This window comes from Lagopus muta, chromosome 7 (assembly GCF_023343835.1).
Source record: "Lagopus muta isolate bLagMut1 chromosome 7, bLagMut1 primary, whole genome shotgun sequence".
NCBI lineage: Eukaryota > Metazoa > Chordata > Aves > Galliformes > Phasianidae > Lagopus > Lagopus muta.
The window spans coordinates 13,498,105-13,513,203 of record NC_064439.1 but is presented as its reverse complement, the minus strand read 5'-3'; the positions used below and the strand labels follow the sequence as shown (position 1 = coordinate 13,513,203).

The window sequence follows — 15,099 nt, the reverse complement described above, 5'->3', positions numbered from 1 at the left end:
GAGCTCTGGACCTACAAAAAGATGCTTATTGCAGCCAATGTCCAAAATGCTAATTTCCAAAATAAATCCAGCTTTGTCTTGTTATTTAAAGTATATAAACATATCAACATTTGGGAAATCTCATCAGCGAAAATTGAACTTCAGTTATTTTAGTTATAAAACAAACTCTCTCTATCAAGGTTTAAGCAAATACTGAAGTCTACCTCTCCTGTTCTTGCTTCATTCGTATTCTCTCCTCTTCTGAAGTAAGAGCTTCCTGCACTTTTATTTTACCAGTTTTCTCACTCTTGTCATCTTTGCGATGTTTGCCAAACCTGTTAATAACACACAAAAAAAGAATCTAACTTGTGAAATGAACACAACTGTATTTTCCTTTTCCTATGACAAAAATAATCCTTGCTGCTTGAAAACCAGCAAGGGATAGTGCAAAGACCTCAGAATCACAATATGTAATACTTTCAGGCTGCTTTTGTTGCTGAGCTTTTTTTGTTGTTCTGGTTTTTGTTGTGTTTGGTTTTTTCTGTGTAGGTTGTTCTGGTTTTTTGTGTTTTTTTTGGTTTTTTTTTGTTTTTTTTCTTTACTCCTCTTAGAAGCTTATAGAATTCTTCCCTAAAGAACACAACAAAACAAGAAAAGGATAGTGTCTCCTTATTTCTGACAGGGCCGCTGTTTTTGAATACATGGTCAAGCAATGTTTCATAAATTACTCAACACCCTCACTGCCAAAGAATGCAAATAAAGTTTACATTAAGTGAAGGCTTTCACAAATGAACTGCAAAAGACAAACAGCCGTATGTCCAACAACTGCCCAATAAGCAGCACCACCGCCCACAACCTCCCCACAAAAGCAGTTTCAGCACACAGTGGACAACATCCAAAATAGAAATGTATTCTTTTCCAGCACTAAGGGTTTAAGGGTTTTTTAAACATTGTTCTCCCCCAAGGGTATTCTGTGCAATGAATGAGGGCAGAGGCTGGCACTGGTCTGGCGGTCCCAGACAGAAGATGTTGCCAGCCCAATGTTTGCCCTCCTCGTATCTCTTACCCCTCTACAGGCTACATTTCAAGTAGTTTAGGTTTCTTCCATATTTGCACATTCCACTGGATTTTTTTAGACTTTCAGGCAGAGCACGGTCTGACATTTGAGATATTTAGCTATTATTAGGACAAAATTTTGTGTATTTGTTAGGCATTTCAGATCAACTTTGAAAGGAGTGATTTTTATACAGAGAAATCCAAAGTCTAAACATAGCCTGAGACTAGATGACCAAGATGACCATTTTCTGTCTATTTAAGGCTGGAAGTATAACACATATCTGTTACACAGCAATCTTCTTATAATACTTACCTATTAAATACGGCATCATTTATCACACTAAACGCAGCAAGAATTTTACTTCCTGGAATGATAGTTGGGGTACTTTGCACACAAAAGCCCACAGCAAAATACAAAAGCAAACACTGAAATATGCAATGTCCTGCAATGTTGCAGACATCCAGAATGCTCACAATCAGTGAAACAAAACAGAGTTCTTAAAACTTTCTTCTGGCCCCTGAAAATACACTGTTTATAATATTTAGAGTTCACCAGGCATTTATAGCATTTTCCTTCTTGTTCCTATTCATACCAGTACAAAGCCATTGTGTGGGCAGAAAACATAATGTACAGTGAAGGAACCAGCAGAAAGATTCATTTCTGATCACCCAGTGAAGAGAGAGCATTATACTGAGTAACCACGTATGTGGATCTTAGAACAGCTGCTAAAACAACAACAACAAAAACAACCAACAAATGTGCAGTGCAGGAGCATGTACACAAACTGTAAAGTGCATGGCTGTTTTCCACAGTTCCAGACTGCTCGCTTCCAAAGTAATTCAGGCATATGAAAGCTAAAATTGTTCATTAATAATTATCCGAAAAATGAAAGGCGGAGGACATGATAGGGTTAAGAAACATAAAATACCACAAAAAGTGAAATCTCTGGTTTTATGATGTGTTTTACATAAAACTGTCATACTTAAATTCAGTGACTAGAAATACCACCACGTATCTTTTAAAACACCTATCTATTTATTAAAGGGCAGTCAAAGCTATTATACAAAACAGTTACATATATGACAAGAGATTCCAGTCAACTTCTGGATGTCTTACATTATACAAAAAAGAATAGGTAATTTAAAATAGTCTTAAATCTTGTAGCCAAGAGAGAAGTAAAACCTTGGCAGAAAAACTGTGGAACAGAGCCATTTTACCCTGATGCACAAGGAGTGCTGGGGTGGTAGGGCTCTGAGTGACAGAAGATGCCGGGCTGTGGGAGATGCACAACATATGTAGTGCTGTGGCACAGCATCTCTGGGATGCTTGTGTTTGCTCCTCCCTGCTGCCCTTCCCTTGCTTCATTCAAATGTCAGGTAAACTAAAAGAACCAACTTCTGGAACAGCCAGTGCATTTTTGAAAATGAGCTAGTGGTTAAAAAAACAAAAAACAAACAAACAAACAAACAAAAAAAGTGAAATTGGATCTCCATTACTATCTATCAGATTTGGGCAGCAAAATAGCATTTCTACCACCAAAAAATCAAGTAATTATATGAGCAGAAATTTATTGAAATCAATGCCCTACAAAAAAAAAGTACACAGTGTATTTCTAATAACCCTTGATTGCGGGCCAAGCACTTCTCACATTAACACATAATGCAAACCTAGCAAGAATTGATGGTTTGAGTTTCCAGATCCAACTGTCCACGTCCAGAACAAGCCACATTCATGCTGTGCTTCAACATAGGCAGAGGGTTCAGTTTGCTTTGGCTTGGGAGCAAGCTGTGACAACATCCCTTCTTCTCTTTCACGACACCTTCTGATCATCTTTTGCTCTTGGGGACATTCCCTATAGAGCTTCAAGAAAACGTTGCTGGTTGTTTCCCAGGTATTTCAAAGGGTGGCCACATTTCATCAGTCAGGCAGGAGACTTTCCAGGGCCAATCTCTGACAAGCTCTGTGGTCATCCCAGCAGTGGTCAGCCTGGCAGAACCGCAGTGGTCTTGGAAAGTTGCCTTCTCTGGACTTTGTCACCCGCAGAAGTGATATATCTGCCATAATCACCACTGCCTGTAATAAGTTCAGCAACATTAACTGCACTGTCCCTACCCTTGGACCCGGAGCAATCAATGCCATCCTCCCCCCTCCCTGATTGTGGCTCCATGTCTTTAACAACATCACCTGCACAGGTTATTCTCCATCACACTCAGAGCTGCAGAGTGGTTTTGGAAGCAAGCTGCCCTAACCATCTGACTCTAAACATTTCTGTAGACTTTTAGCAAGACCTCTGTGCAAAAATATTTTACCAAGTTTTAAAATTTTTCTTTTCCACCGTGATTGGATGTCTCACATCTCCGTTAAGCTTCAGCTTACAAAAGTAGAAGTAACAGACAAACAACCAAAACAATTTCCCAGGCTCCAGCAACACTTAAGAAAGGTGTTTAAAAGAACTGTGAAGATACATACACACACACATACACGTACCCAGCTCCAACCTTTTATTTCTGTAAACACTCCCTGCTCCCAACGACACTCAGAGCTTTTGCTAAGATTGCTCTTACTAACAGTAAGTGTGCTTGATATTTATTTCTACTAAAAGTGTTTTTTCCACAAAGTACAATTTATAGCCATAATGAAGCCCACAGCCAAAATCAGCAACCTTCTTCACCAAATTTATAGCAGACGACATTTATAAATTATTTACCATCCGTGCTCGAGCCAAGTTTTTAACTACAGAAAAGCAACATACAGAAATGCTAAGGCACACAATTAAAGCAAGCTGCTAAGCACTGAAATGTACAGCATTCAGTGTACTCTGGTGATTAGAATGGTGTGATGCTATTCAAAATCACCAGTTCTTTCAGTTTCCTCATGTTTTCCACTCTGTTTTATAAATATCAGACAAAGCAGGACACTTAAAAGCCAGAATAATTTAGATATCTGAAATGCAAGCAATCTATGCAATATCCATTCAAGCACAAAAATGCATACCTTACAGGCACCCTATGCCCTCACAGCCCATAGTGAAACCCTGGCCTTCTGCTCTGCCCTGGCACTTGTGTAGCTGTGTGAATCAAAGAAAAAAAAGCGTGGGTCAGCTCCCCAGATTTACTCCAGGCATTTAAACACCTCAATTTGAATGCACTGGCCCAGGGAAAAGATATGGCTTACCTATGTAAAAGTTTCATCTTATTCAATGTGAAAGTGGCACATGCTATGACTTGCCCTATGCACATTAACGTGAGTGACACATTCCCTGCAATCCACCAGTTCTTGCCAGTTCACTGGAAAGCAAGGCTATTTCCGTATGGTTATGTACTCAAAATGAAGTGAAAATGGAATTAGGATGAATGCCCCATATATAATCCAAGGAAACTTAAGAATTTTACTGCTTCCAGTAGTATTTCTTCCGTAATACTTATCTTGACTGTCCTGGAACACTCAGGTAACAACTTCCCCATGAAACAACTGCTCACTTCACAATAACAACCAAAGTCTGGAAACTCATAGAGTGCAGTTGTCAACAACATCTCCATTGTAAAACAGCAAACACACCCATTTGTCTTGTGTCAGAGAGACATCAGACTTCTGCAAGAACATGGCCTCTCTATGCATACAGCTGAGCAGTACGTGCCTGAGCACCTGGCGATGTTCAGGCACTTGTCTGAACCTGTGTTGCTCTCATTCTCATTGCTGTACGTCTGGCTGCTATGATACTTGCAGCAGTTCTTTCACATGCAACTGAAATAACTGAAATGACTTTTTCTTTCAGTGAACAGGAAGACTGCAGTGCTCAGGACCCGTGCAGAAACAATGCTTCATGCATTAGTGAAAAGGAGAACAGCATATAAAAAAAAAGGCATGAACTGCTGTCAGAATTAATAAAACAAAACAGTGCAAAAAAAAAGGAGCATCTGTGACACTGATATACAGACAATCCTGACAACCAAATTTCAAGTTCCTGTCATTTTCTGCCAAAAACTATAGAGAGCTATAGAAGCCCTTCCTTAAATCAGTGCACAAGATTTCAAGGCACATACACAAGTCACCCCATGGTGCACAGCAAGAGCAATCAAGCTGCACACGCTACTGTTTCACATATCTGTGACAAAAGAAGTCCTGATGCTAAAGCTTGAGCTGCACCAAAATGCGGAGCACCTGCTGCCACAGCAGCACAGCACTCACCTGCAGCCACCACTTCCTCCAGTCTGAATTCTTGGAAGCAGAGCATAGAACATTATTATTTATTGTGGAAAATAAAGATCAGAATGAAAATGTACTTCAAGCTCCAAGTAATTTTTAAAAATTATCTATTGGTAAATACATTATTTGACAGACGTGGCTTAATATATCCTTCAGGGCACATATGTGTGTGGTTAAGTAATAGTCCTCTTATAACAGTCACAATAATTATAAATATAGTAACAACATCTCACTTATTAACTGATTTATTCAGTTCTCTCATCTAAATCCTTCTTACAGCACAGCTAAACAAAGATTAGCTGTAAAAAACAATAACCAAACATAGTTTAAATTTATTCTGCAACTGAATAAGCAAGAAGTTCCAGAAAAATCTTCTACGACGAATTGAAATACAGGTCGCAAATTAAAAATACCCTGTCTATCCAAGAGTGTGAGAAATTGATGAAAGAGAGCAGCTGAAATCTTGCTCACTCTAATTGTCAAGATACTCCAGGGTTCTACTTAATTTATAGCTTCTTAATTCTCCTTTTACATTAAGGGTTAGAGAAAGTTTCAAGATAAGTGTAAATGCTCAAAGTCATATTCACAGATCCACAGACTTAATCCTCAAATTCAGCCAACAATAGCAATGATCATAAGTGAAGAAATTCAAAAATAAGAGAGATATACATTTTTAAAAAGTATCATCTCTAGAATATAATAGTCAAGTCCTATTAGAGGACAGGACAATCCTCAGGCCCTGTGACACCAGCCTGTTGTACCATTGATAATAAAAAGACGAGAACACAGACCTAAATGCTCGAAGCATGACCTTAGAATAGGAAATCCCATGAACTTTATGGATAACCTAATCAAATCCAAATGCATGCCCAGACCTCTCTGTCAGGCCCTAGCTGCATTAATTTGAAGCTTGCTTGCTGGGATGACTGTCACCAGTGAGGATGTGGCCTCACCCAACTCCTACTGCACTCAGCAGAAAGATTTTGATGAGCAAGTGCCTCCAGTGGCTTTGGGTCAATGCATCAGAGGGACTGAACATTGCAAAGCTACCTAGAGCAGGAAGCTGCTTGCGGTGCAACAGAACATGCCATGAACAAGCTCAAGCTATATCAAGATGCCATGTATAAAAAATATTTTCAATATATATAAAGTATACAAATGGATAATACACTTGTAAACAACTATTCCTAAATAAATACATGGGTTGAAGAAATGAAGGAAGGAGGATGTATGGATGGTAGCAACAGAAATTTCACATTTACAACTTTTTGCACAAATAGCTTCACTTTACAATAATATATACCAGCATCCTGCATATAACAAAAAATAATGTACATAAAATCTGCTAAATGGATTTTACTCCTATGCGTTACTGATGAGATCATTGCCGTCTGCCAAATCATCCAAGTATTTCATTAGAATACAGAGTTATAGAAGAGACACGCATTAGTTGATTAATGAGAAGAACACAAAAAATTACTGAGACAGAAGTTCAGCAGTATTATGTTCTGTAATTGAAAAAAAAGACCACCATTAAAAATTAACAAATGGTGAGCATCTTCAGCTAGTCTATCAGTTTTGTCTTCAACGCATGTTCTTTTTCCCACTGTATTCACACACACACAACCTAACACTACTCAGAGGATTTTGCAATGACTTCTGTAATCTTTTTCACCATTCTGCATCAGCAAAATCATAAGATTTATATTGCAAAAGATTATTGTGACACACATAAACATTCTGTTGCTAAAATAGAATTTAATAAGCATAAACAGTTCAACATAACACACAAACAAAAATCTCCCTGACTAGTGATGACTTGTTTTTATGAGCCTTACTCCAGAAGCTAAATTGTGCGTTATTTTAAAAATAGCCTTTTAAGTGCAAACATTTACATATTCACAGTTTATTTCTATAAAGAGACAGTCTTCTCAGATAATCAAAGTAGTGGATAAAAGCACACGTGTTAGGAGGGAGGACAGAAGATGCTGGAATGACACAGCAGCATCACTGTCCCAAGAGGATACAGACAAGCTGATGTAAGGGAGTGAGGAATCTAGATACAGGAGCTAGTGAGCAAAGTTGAAGTGAACCTTTAATTCTCCACAGGTTTCCTTGATGATGCTAAACCTCATTAAAGAGCAGTCCTCCTGGTGCAACAGTCAGCAGAAACTCCCTGCCAGAAGGGTTCCTGCACAACTCAGGTTCCAGAATCAGGAAATGGCATTACAAAAAACTCGTGGAAGGGGAGAAATCTCTGGAGAGAGACACTAATATTTTTTCAGAGCAGTAAATCTTGCCTTCAAGCTCATGCACTCAATCATGAGCACAGACACAAACCAGGAGAACCAGTGGTCAGCGCTCCAAACCATCAGCTCTCTCTGCAGCTGCTACCCTGTGCACGTGTACTATCAAAGCACATGTAGCTCTTCTGTGATATCACAGTCATGCATTTTCTCCCAGCATCCTCTGCCGCACTTTCTAAGGACCAAAAACAGGTTTCAGTGCTGTTCAGGTAAGGATTCTAGCTGAGCTGAACAAAGGCTACTGAAAACCAACAGCCAGGAGAGCACATACATTGCAACACTTCCATGCAGCATTACCAGCCACTGAGAGAACAACATCCCCGCAATGGAAACAACATATGGGGTTGGTGAGCATTTCCAACCACCGCGGAATTATCTGCCTTTGTGAGTCAATATCCCAACTTCATAGAAAATGGGGATAATGCCAAACCAAGAGACATGTCATGAGGTTTCGTTCAATTATTTTCATAAACAGTTTTGATAACGTTTCCTGAAAGGCATGACACAACAGGCAGAATATTATTCACACCAAGGCTCTCTCTTTTCACAACTTACGCATTTGTAATATTTACTTCCAGCATAAAATGGTGGAACTTTTAAAAACAGATTTCTTTTAGGAGAGACCATCTGTTTGCAAATTTCTAAACAGAAGATGATCTTGCATTGCTTCTCGTGGTTGCCTAAAGCTAGCAGGAGCCACTGACAGGTGTAATAAAATTATTATTAATAACTAATGTAAGTATTATTAGTCACAAGAAATAAGAAGGAAAAAAAATCAAACAATGAATTTAAACAAATGTAGGTTAAAAACAGGCTGAGAATGTCAATGGAAGTGGGGATTGTTTTACAATAATAATATTTTAAAAACATCAGCAAATCAGCAAAGAAAAAAGAGATTTGTCCGTATTATGTCTGAAACAAAACTCAGTAAGCAATAACACAGTGCACTGAAACTGACTACAAGTAACTCATTTCCTTAGTAGTGAGCCAAAACCTGTTAAAATGTGGGTTGTGGCATCCCGGAAGGGATGAAGAATGAAAGAAACAACCTCTGTTTAGACACAACCATGCAAACAATCATTAGTGGCAGCACCCACAGAAGCAAGACATGGGATTTTAAGGGAAGTCGGTTATTTTAAAGTTTGCTTTTGTGATAAAAACTCCATTCAAAAATTCAAAAATGAGAGTAGTTACTGACTACAAAGTTCCTTTCTAAGAGATTAGATTTCACACACAAAATGTTCACTATGGTCACTGACGAAAGTATCTGATGCACTTCACAGAATACATCAAAAATTGTGGAGCTAGTTAGGTATTAATAATACTGCATTGCGTTTTTCCAATTACCAGTGTCCACTAGGAATGCTGAGAGAGTGTTTAAATCATGGCCACCCTTCAGTCCTTTCTTGTGACAACTATACTTCTAATTCCTACTCTGTTCATTTTAATGCATTATTGTTTCAAAATACAATGCTGCAAAATTGCAAATTACATCTGGCTCAAGGGCTGATTATGAGAAATACTAGCACTTCTGCCTCTGCGTGAATAACTCTGATAATAATGAGAGATTGATTGAGCTCCAAGAAGTCCAAATGATGAGAAGGGTCAATTTGAACATTTCTATTAGCTTCTTTTGTTAAATCTAACACTTTGCCAGGCCAGAGACAAATACTGCATCTGGTTACCATGATTTTTTTCAACCCTTACAGAAGTACAATTTAGAAAATGGGTACTGGTCTGAAGACAGACCTTGTAAGAAATGCTAATGAAGCACAAAAACCCATCCATTTCACTGGCACTCAAGAGAAGGCAACAGAAAAAGGAAAAGTTGCAAGGGAAATGTGCCTCGACTGTTTTCTGGCTGAAAAGGAAAAAACCAAACAAACAAAAAAAACAAACTAAAAAGCCAAACTGAAAACAAACCCTCAGCAACATGACAAGTCTTCATTACTCCATTTTGCAACTGGAACCCTTGCTTGCATATACATGAGCGTGGCATACCTTATGTAAAAGTCAACTGCAAAAAGCAAATTGCTATAGATGTGCATGTGCAAAAGGCAGAGAAATGAAGACACAAGTGCAGTATACTGGCTATCTAGACCAGGAAATGGCAGAACGCTATTCCAACAACTGAGTTGTGCAGCCTTGCAATTACACTGTATAAAATCAGCAAAGGTTAACGTAGATACACAAAAAGTTAATCAAACTACTGGCAGTTCATCCGGAACCTTCCAAAGATTAAAACTTCCCTACAGATCTCATTATCTAGAAATGTTAATATGTCAGTCAGCACTTTTTCTGTCAATTACTGAAAACCGTGGTTGATAGGAATCTCATGGAAAATAACCTCTGTAGGGTAAATTAAGCAATATAGGGTGTCTATCTTCAGTCCCATTCACACGTTTATGTTTTATAGGAGATAGGAAAGGCAGAAACATTTTCCAGCAGAGAATAAGCAATGCAGTAGGATCTGTGGGACATGTCTAAGCACAATATCCCCAAAGCCTAGGTGAGCCCACAGCTGCCGTTGTCTTCCCCAAGGATGCCTATGGCAGAGAAAGGCAGTTCCCCTTGCTGAGCTGCAGTACCAGAGCACAGGTGGCTGTAGACTACAGTTGAGGGTTTCCTGCAGTGTCATTTAAGTCTCTTCAGAGATGAAAAAGAAAAAATTACTTACAACTTATTAAAAAGCAATGCCAGCAGGACACTTATGCAAGTGCTCTAGAATATAACTTGATTAAGTTGCATTGAATGCCCATGAATAGTCATAAAAACAAAGGACAAAAAACAACAGCTATGCTATTTTGGAAGTTTGTTAGGAAGGGAGGACTAAGCCACAGCAGCACACTGGAGCCAGGCCTCTTTTGAGCAAGCATTAGCATGCCACTGCTGGCTTAAATCCTTCTGCCTATTCTATCCACTGCTATTCTGCCCCGCAGCATGAAAATTTAGTTTATACACGCTGTATCTTCTGGGTAGAAAATGAAGAGAGAGACTTTGCATAGCAGCAGCACTGGTGGAACAAAACATCTCTGGGGCTTAGGCAGCACAGCATGAGTGGATCCTTGCCGGGGAGGCAGTGTGGCAGCGAGTCCCCACAGCAGCTGGCACAGGGCTGGCCCAGAGCTGCCTCCCAGGGACAACTCGCACCCTAGGGCTGCCAGCAGCCAGAGCAGGGCTGTCTTCATGGTACTGTGCTTGAAATAACTCTATCAGTTGCAATTTCAATTGTTGATTATTTCAAGACCAGTCTGGGAGCAAAGGTTTATTTCAGATGGAAAACGTGCACAAAGGACTTGCAGAGACGTGTGGTGGTGAGGTTTGATTTCTGGTTCCAGATTCTGTGTAAATAAGCTCCTAGCACAGAAGATCTAAGCCTGGCACCAGCCCCATGCACACTGGTGTTTTTGTTCTCATTTGTACAAGTTCAGGCACTATAAGAAATGAGTGACTGGGCATATGTTTGTTTAGAAAATGAGACGGATTATATTTAAAATAAACTCAGTCCTGACATCAAAGATATTCACCTCCTGAGATGTTCTTCCTGAGATGAGATCAGCTCTGCTTGTGCTCAGTGCTGCACACGGCACGCAGCAATCATTACTGCCATTTTCATGTTTCTTCAGAATACAAAATGAACAACAAAAAACACAACATTTTTTCATTATAGGCTAAAAAAAGAATTAGCGAAGTATTTCAGGTTCCACAGATGATATCAGAATCCCAGTAGCTACTGATGATAGTAATGTTGGTATCATCACCTGCTCAGCAAGATCAGAGGAAACACACGCTTTGTCTGTTACACTGCACATGAAACTGATGCTTGTAGAAGCATGTTGTGTTCTGAGTTTCAGGATTTTAGTGCTACAGGTTAAAGACAAAGATAACATCTAAAATAATATTGTGAAATATTTGAAATTTATTTGTGGTATGCTGCTGTTGAAATGTGTAATAGCAATTCAGTTTGCATTGCAAATACTGCTGCCACACCTGGCATTGAATATGTTAGAAGCACTTGTATCACATTCATCACTGTGGTACTTAAAAATGATGATACAACTAAGATTTTAGATGCATTTTTTGCTACTAAATCCTTTTTTCTTTTTTTTCTTTTTTCTTTTTTTTTTGCAGAATTCTGTAGAGCTAATCCATAAACTTTGTTTCTGATTAGTTTTCAGTTTTCCCACTATGCACTACCTGTAACTGAAAGAAATGAAATCTACAAATACTTGTAATTGTCCAAAATCACAGTCACCTTGTGAACTAAACTCAATATCAGTGTCTAGAAGCCATGTGTAGCGTATGCTTTCAGCATATAAATATTTTGTATTTCTCACTGCAGGAAACACCACAGGGCATCAAAGCTCCTGAAAACTCTATCATGGACTAGGTACTATCCCATTTTTACAATGAGAAACAATTCTTCCTTGAAGTTTAAATGACTTCAGCCACTGTTTGTATTTCTCTAACAAGACTGGATCTATACAGTTCATACATCTGCTAAACTAAATATTTCTAACAATTTTCCTACCAGTACAGCATTACTAACATATTTTCAACATGTAATTTAAATCCTTTAAAACAGACATATCGGTGCAATGCAATTCTATTTATTGCAAATCATTAAGACCATTAAGTAGCTCCAAGAAAATATACTATATTCTTCTTCCTTTTATGAGTAGGAGCTACAAGACTGGCATTAAAAATAGAGAATTTGTAGAGACTATGAATTTATCTTCTGCTAAAGCAAACACTTCAAGATTTACCGCTAGTCACATCATCAGCTAGCCCAAACATACACCGTAAAAATGAATCTATCTCTGCAGGGTCTATTTTATAAACAACTATAGCCTTTTCTTACCCTCTTGCTTATTGTAAGCCTGCACAGAAGCAGTAAAAGTTAATATGCACTACATTAACTACTGAAATGTTGTTGCACATCAAAAAGGTTTACTGGTATACTTCGCAAACATGCCTACCTGAAAGCCATAAAACAATGACATATCATGAGTCAGATCTACTGCAGTGCATTGCAATCAAGTTCTTGCTCTCATCATTTAAAAGTTTCTTGATACAAAAGTTGTTCAACGTGATCTTCAAAAGAAGATTATGTCTATGATACAACAGATATTTTTAGCACTTGGGAATCAGGTAACCATATAACAAATACTGTTACAGGATAAATTGCAAAGAATGGAATACACACACCCTATTTTGTAATCAAATGCAAGGATACCTGTGTCTTGTCTCAAAAAATCCTTCAGCTGCTAATCACTGAAAGCCCAGAAGACAGATGTGAGCAGAACTGGCATACAGTTACCTTGTTCTGGCTCTCCACCCTTGTTTGCTACTGACCATCACTGGAGACCAAGTATTGGAGAGCAGGGTCTTACCAGGGATTATTCAACTTGATATGGCTGCATTCTTATGTTCTTATGCAAAACTCTACAGAAAGTGCTGAACACAAACAGAATTAAAAAACATCTCCTCCTCCAAAAGTAATATAAACCAACTTGTCTGTGACTGAATGGACTACAAACGCTCAGGGTTTTACTTGGTATCTGTACGTTGAGATAAAAGCAAAAAATATCAGCATAAATGCAACAGAATTATGATTTTAATTTAGTTTCCAGCATAGCAAGAAATAACAGCAAGGAAGATTTCTGTAGAATTTCTTCCTCAGTTTCAAAGAAAATAATCATCTTTTCTAGTTCAATGGATCATATCAGGCACTATCGGGTATCGTATTAGCCTGTCACGCTTGGTGTCCTAGAACTTGCCAGTCCAAGATGAGCCAGCGTAAGATGCATGGAAGCTCAGTGAATATGACCTGTTTACAAGTAAATTCTTTCCTAACACCCAAGATACAGTGGTCGGCTCACAGTTACAAACATACGCTTAGCCACATGATTTACTGCATTCTTTAAAGAAAATGCAGAGCCAATAAGTTCCTCGGGTAATCATGCATCACAAAAATCCTTTCAAATTTAAACTTTTTAGATGAAAAATTTATTTTGGATTAACATTTGTGCTTCATGGGAAGTAGATGTTAATTGATTCAGATTTTTTGTATCTGATTATTCAGTGAGTCTTGTTCCTACCTCCTCTAACCAAGGACAAATACTTTTCACTTAGAGAGTGGTTAAGCACTGGAACAGGCTGCTGAGAGAGACTGTCAAATCTCCATCCTAGGAGATATTTGCAGCTCAGCTGGGCGTGAGACTGAGTAAGCTGATGAAACGTGGATGCTGGACTGCTGTGAGCAGGGCTGAAGAAAACAGAGATCCCTTCCTGTCCAAACTGCTCCATCAGTGCTTTATTTCAAAGCCTGTTCAGTTCCTCTTAATACAGTCCCCTTTGTTTTTCCCTCATTTTTCTATTTTTTCCTTCAGAACTGATAAAAGGACTCAAAGTGAGGGAAATACTACTTGCACATCTCAGGGGCATTGTGTTTCTAATATCTGCTTTTCTCTTTGTCATTTTACAAAAGTTTTGTTCCTCTTATTTCTCTATGAAACAACTTAAAAGCTTAAATAAGCCCTCTGAATGCCTGATGCCCACTGTTTTCTTACTGCACTCAGAGAAATGTATGGTCTCACAGACTACTTCTATTCCAGTATGTTTCATTCTATAAATCATACTGGCTTATACCTATCCTGCCATTCTCACTGAAATGTTTTACAACACTGTCTCTAATGATTACTTCTCTGCACAACGGTAAGACACATGGAAACCTTAGGAGGCACCACCATTCACATACACCATGAATCCACCTTACTCACAAGAAGTGAGACACAACAGTGAGTGCTTCATCTTTTAGAGAAGGATCAGCTCTCCTGCAGCTGCCTACTTATGTACTTCAAGTGACTATCACATAATAGCCTGAGACAACTTGTGCTACAAAAGTACGTTAAGTCGCACTACTTTCCTTCTGAGACAACTTTCCTATTCCTGTTTTTAAGAAAGATTTAAAAAAAAAAACACCTCAGTTTTAAAAACAGTCTGCAGACAAATCATCTGTAACCCTTATCGATATAAAGTACTATCAATAGCAATTTAAAACCTCCAAGAACATTTCCAACAAATAAGGAAACAAATACTGTTAATAAAGGCTTTCATCTAACACATCCTTCATGTCCCCAGACAGTATTTATTTACCGTACTTTGTTAGGGACTAACATGCTGACTAGTTAGTAGTCTTCAATTATCACATCAGGTGGAGGAGAAATTCTATTTCTATACAAGCTAAAACTGAAAATGACTTTGAATCTCTGAACTGTCAACAAATTCTTCTACGAAAAGGCTTGCTTTACAGAGATTATAAAGTAGGTGTCATCCTTGACACTTGCTTTCTATATTCATACTCCAGGTCTGGAAGAGAAATGCTGCAGAACGCCAGGAAGGATCTTGGAGGGCTCAGCTGTCACACTGCGTGACTCCCTCACTTGCTTTGCAGTCAGATATGGTGCTGTAGATGTCAAAGGTTCTCTATTTAAACTCACTGACAAGAAAAGGAAGAATACTGGGAGAATATGTTAGCAGCTACTATGA

The 15,099-nt window shown here is 38.5% G+C and overlaps 1 protein-coding gene across 16 annotated transcripts in view; it reads right to left on the bottom strand.

Moving 5' to 3' along the window:
* PARD3 (par-3 family cell polarity regulator) overlaps positions 1 to 15,099 on the bottom strand; it is a 426,281-nt gene that overhangs the window by 118,058 nt on the left and 293,124 nt on the right. For 11 of the 16 annotated variants that reach the window (XM_048952142.1, XM_048952154.1, XM_048952144.1 and 8 more), the window contains one exon: positions 204 to 314. The exons of 4 other annotated variants lie outside the window; for them this stretch is intronic. In XM_048952142.1, coding sequence (XP_048808099.1) covers positions 204 to 314 — 111 coding nt within the window. One more of the 16 variants, XM_048952156.1, reaches the window with a different exon arrangement.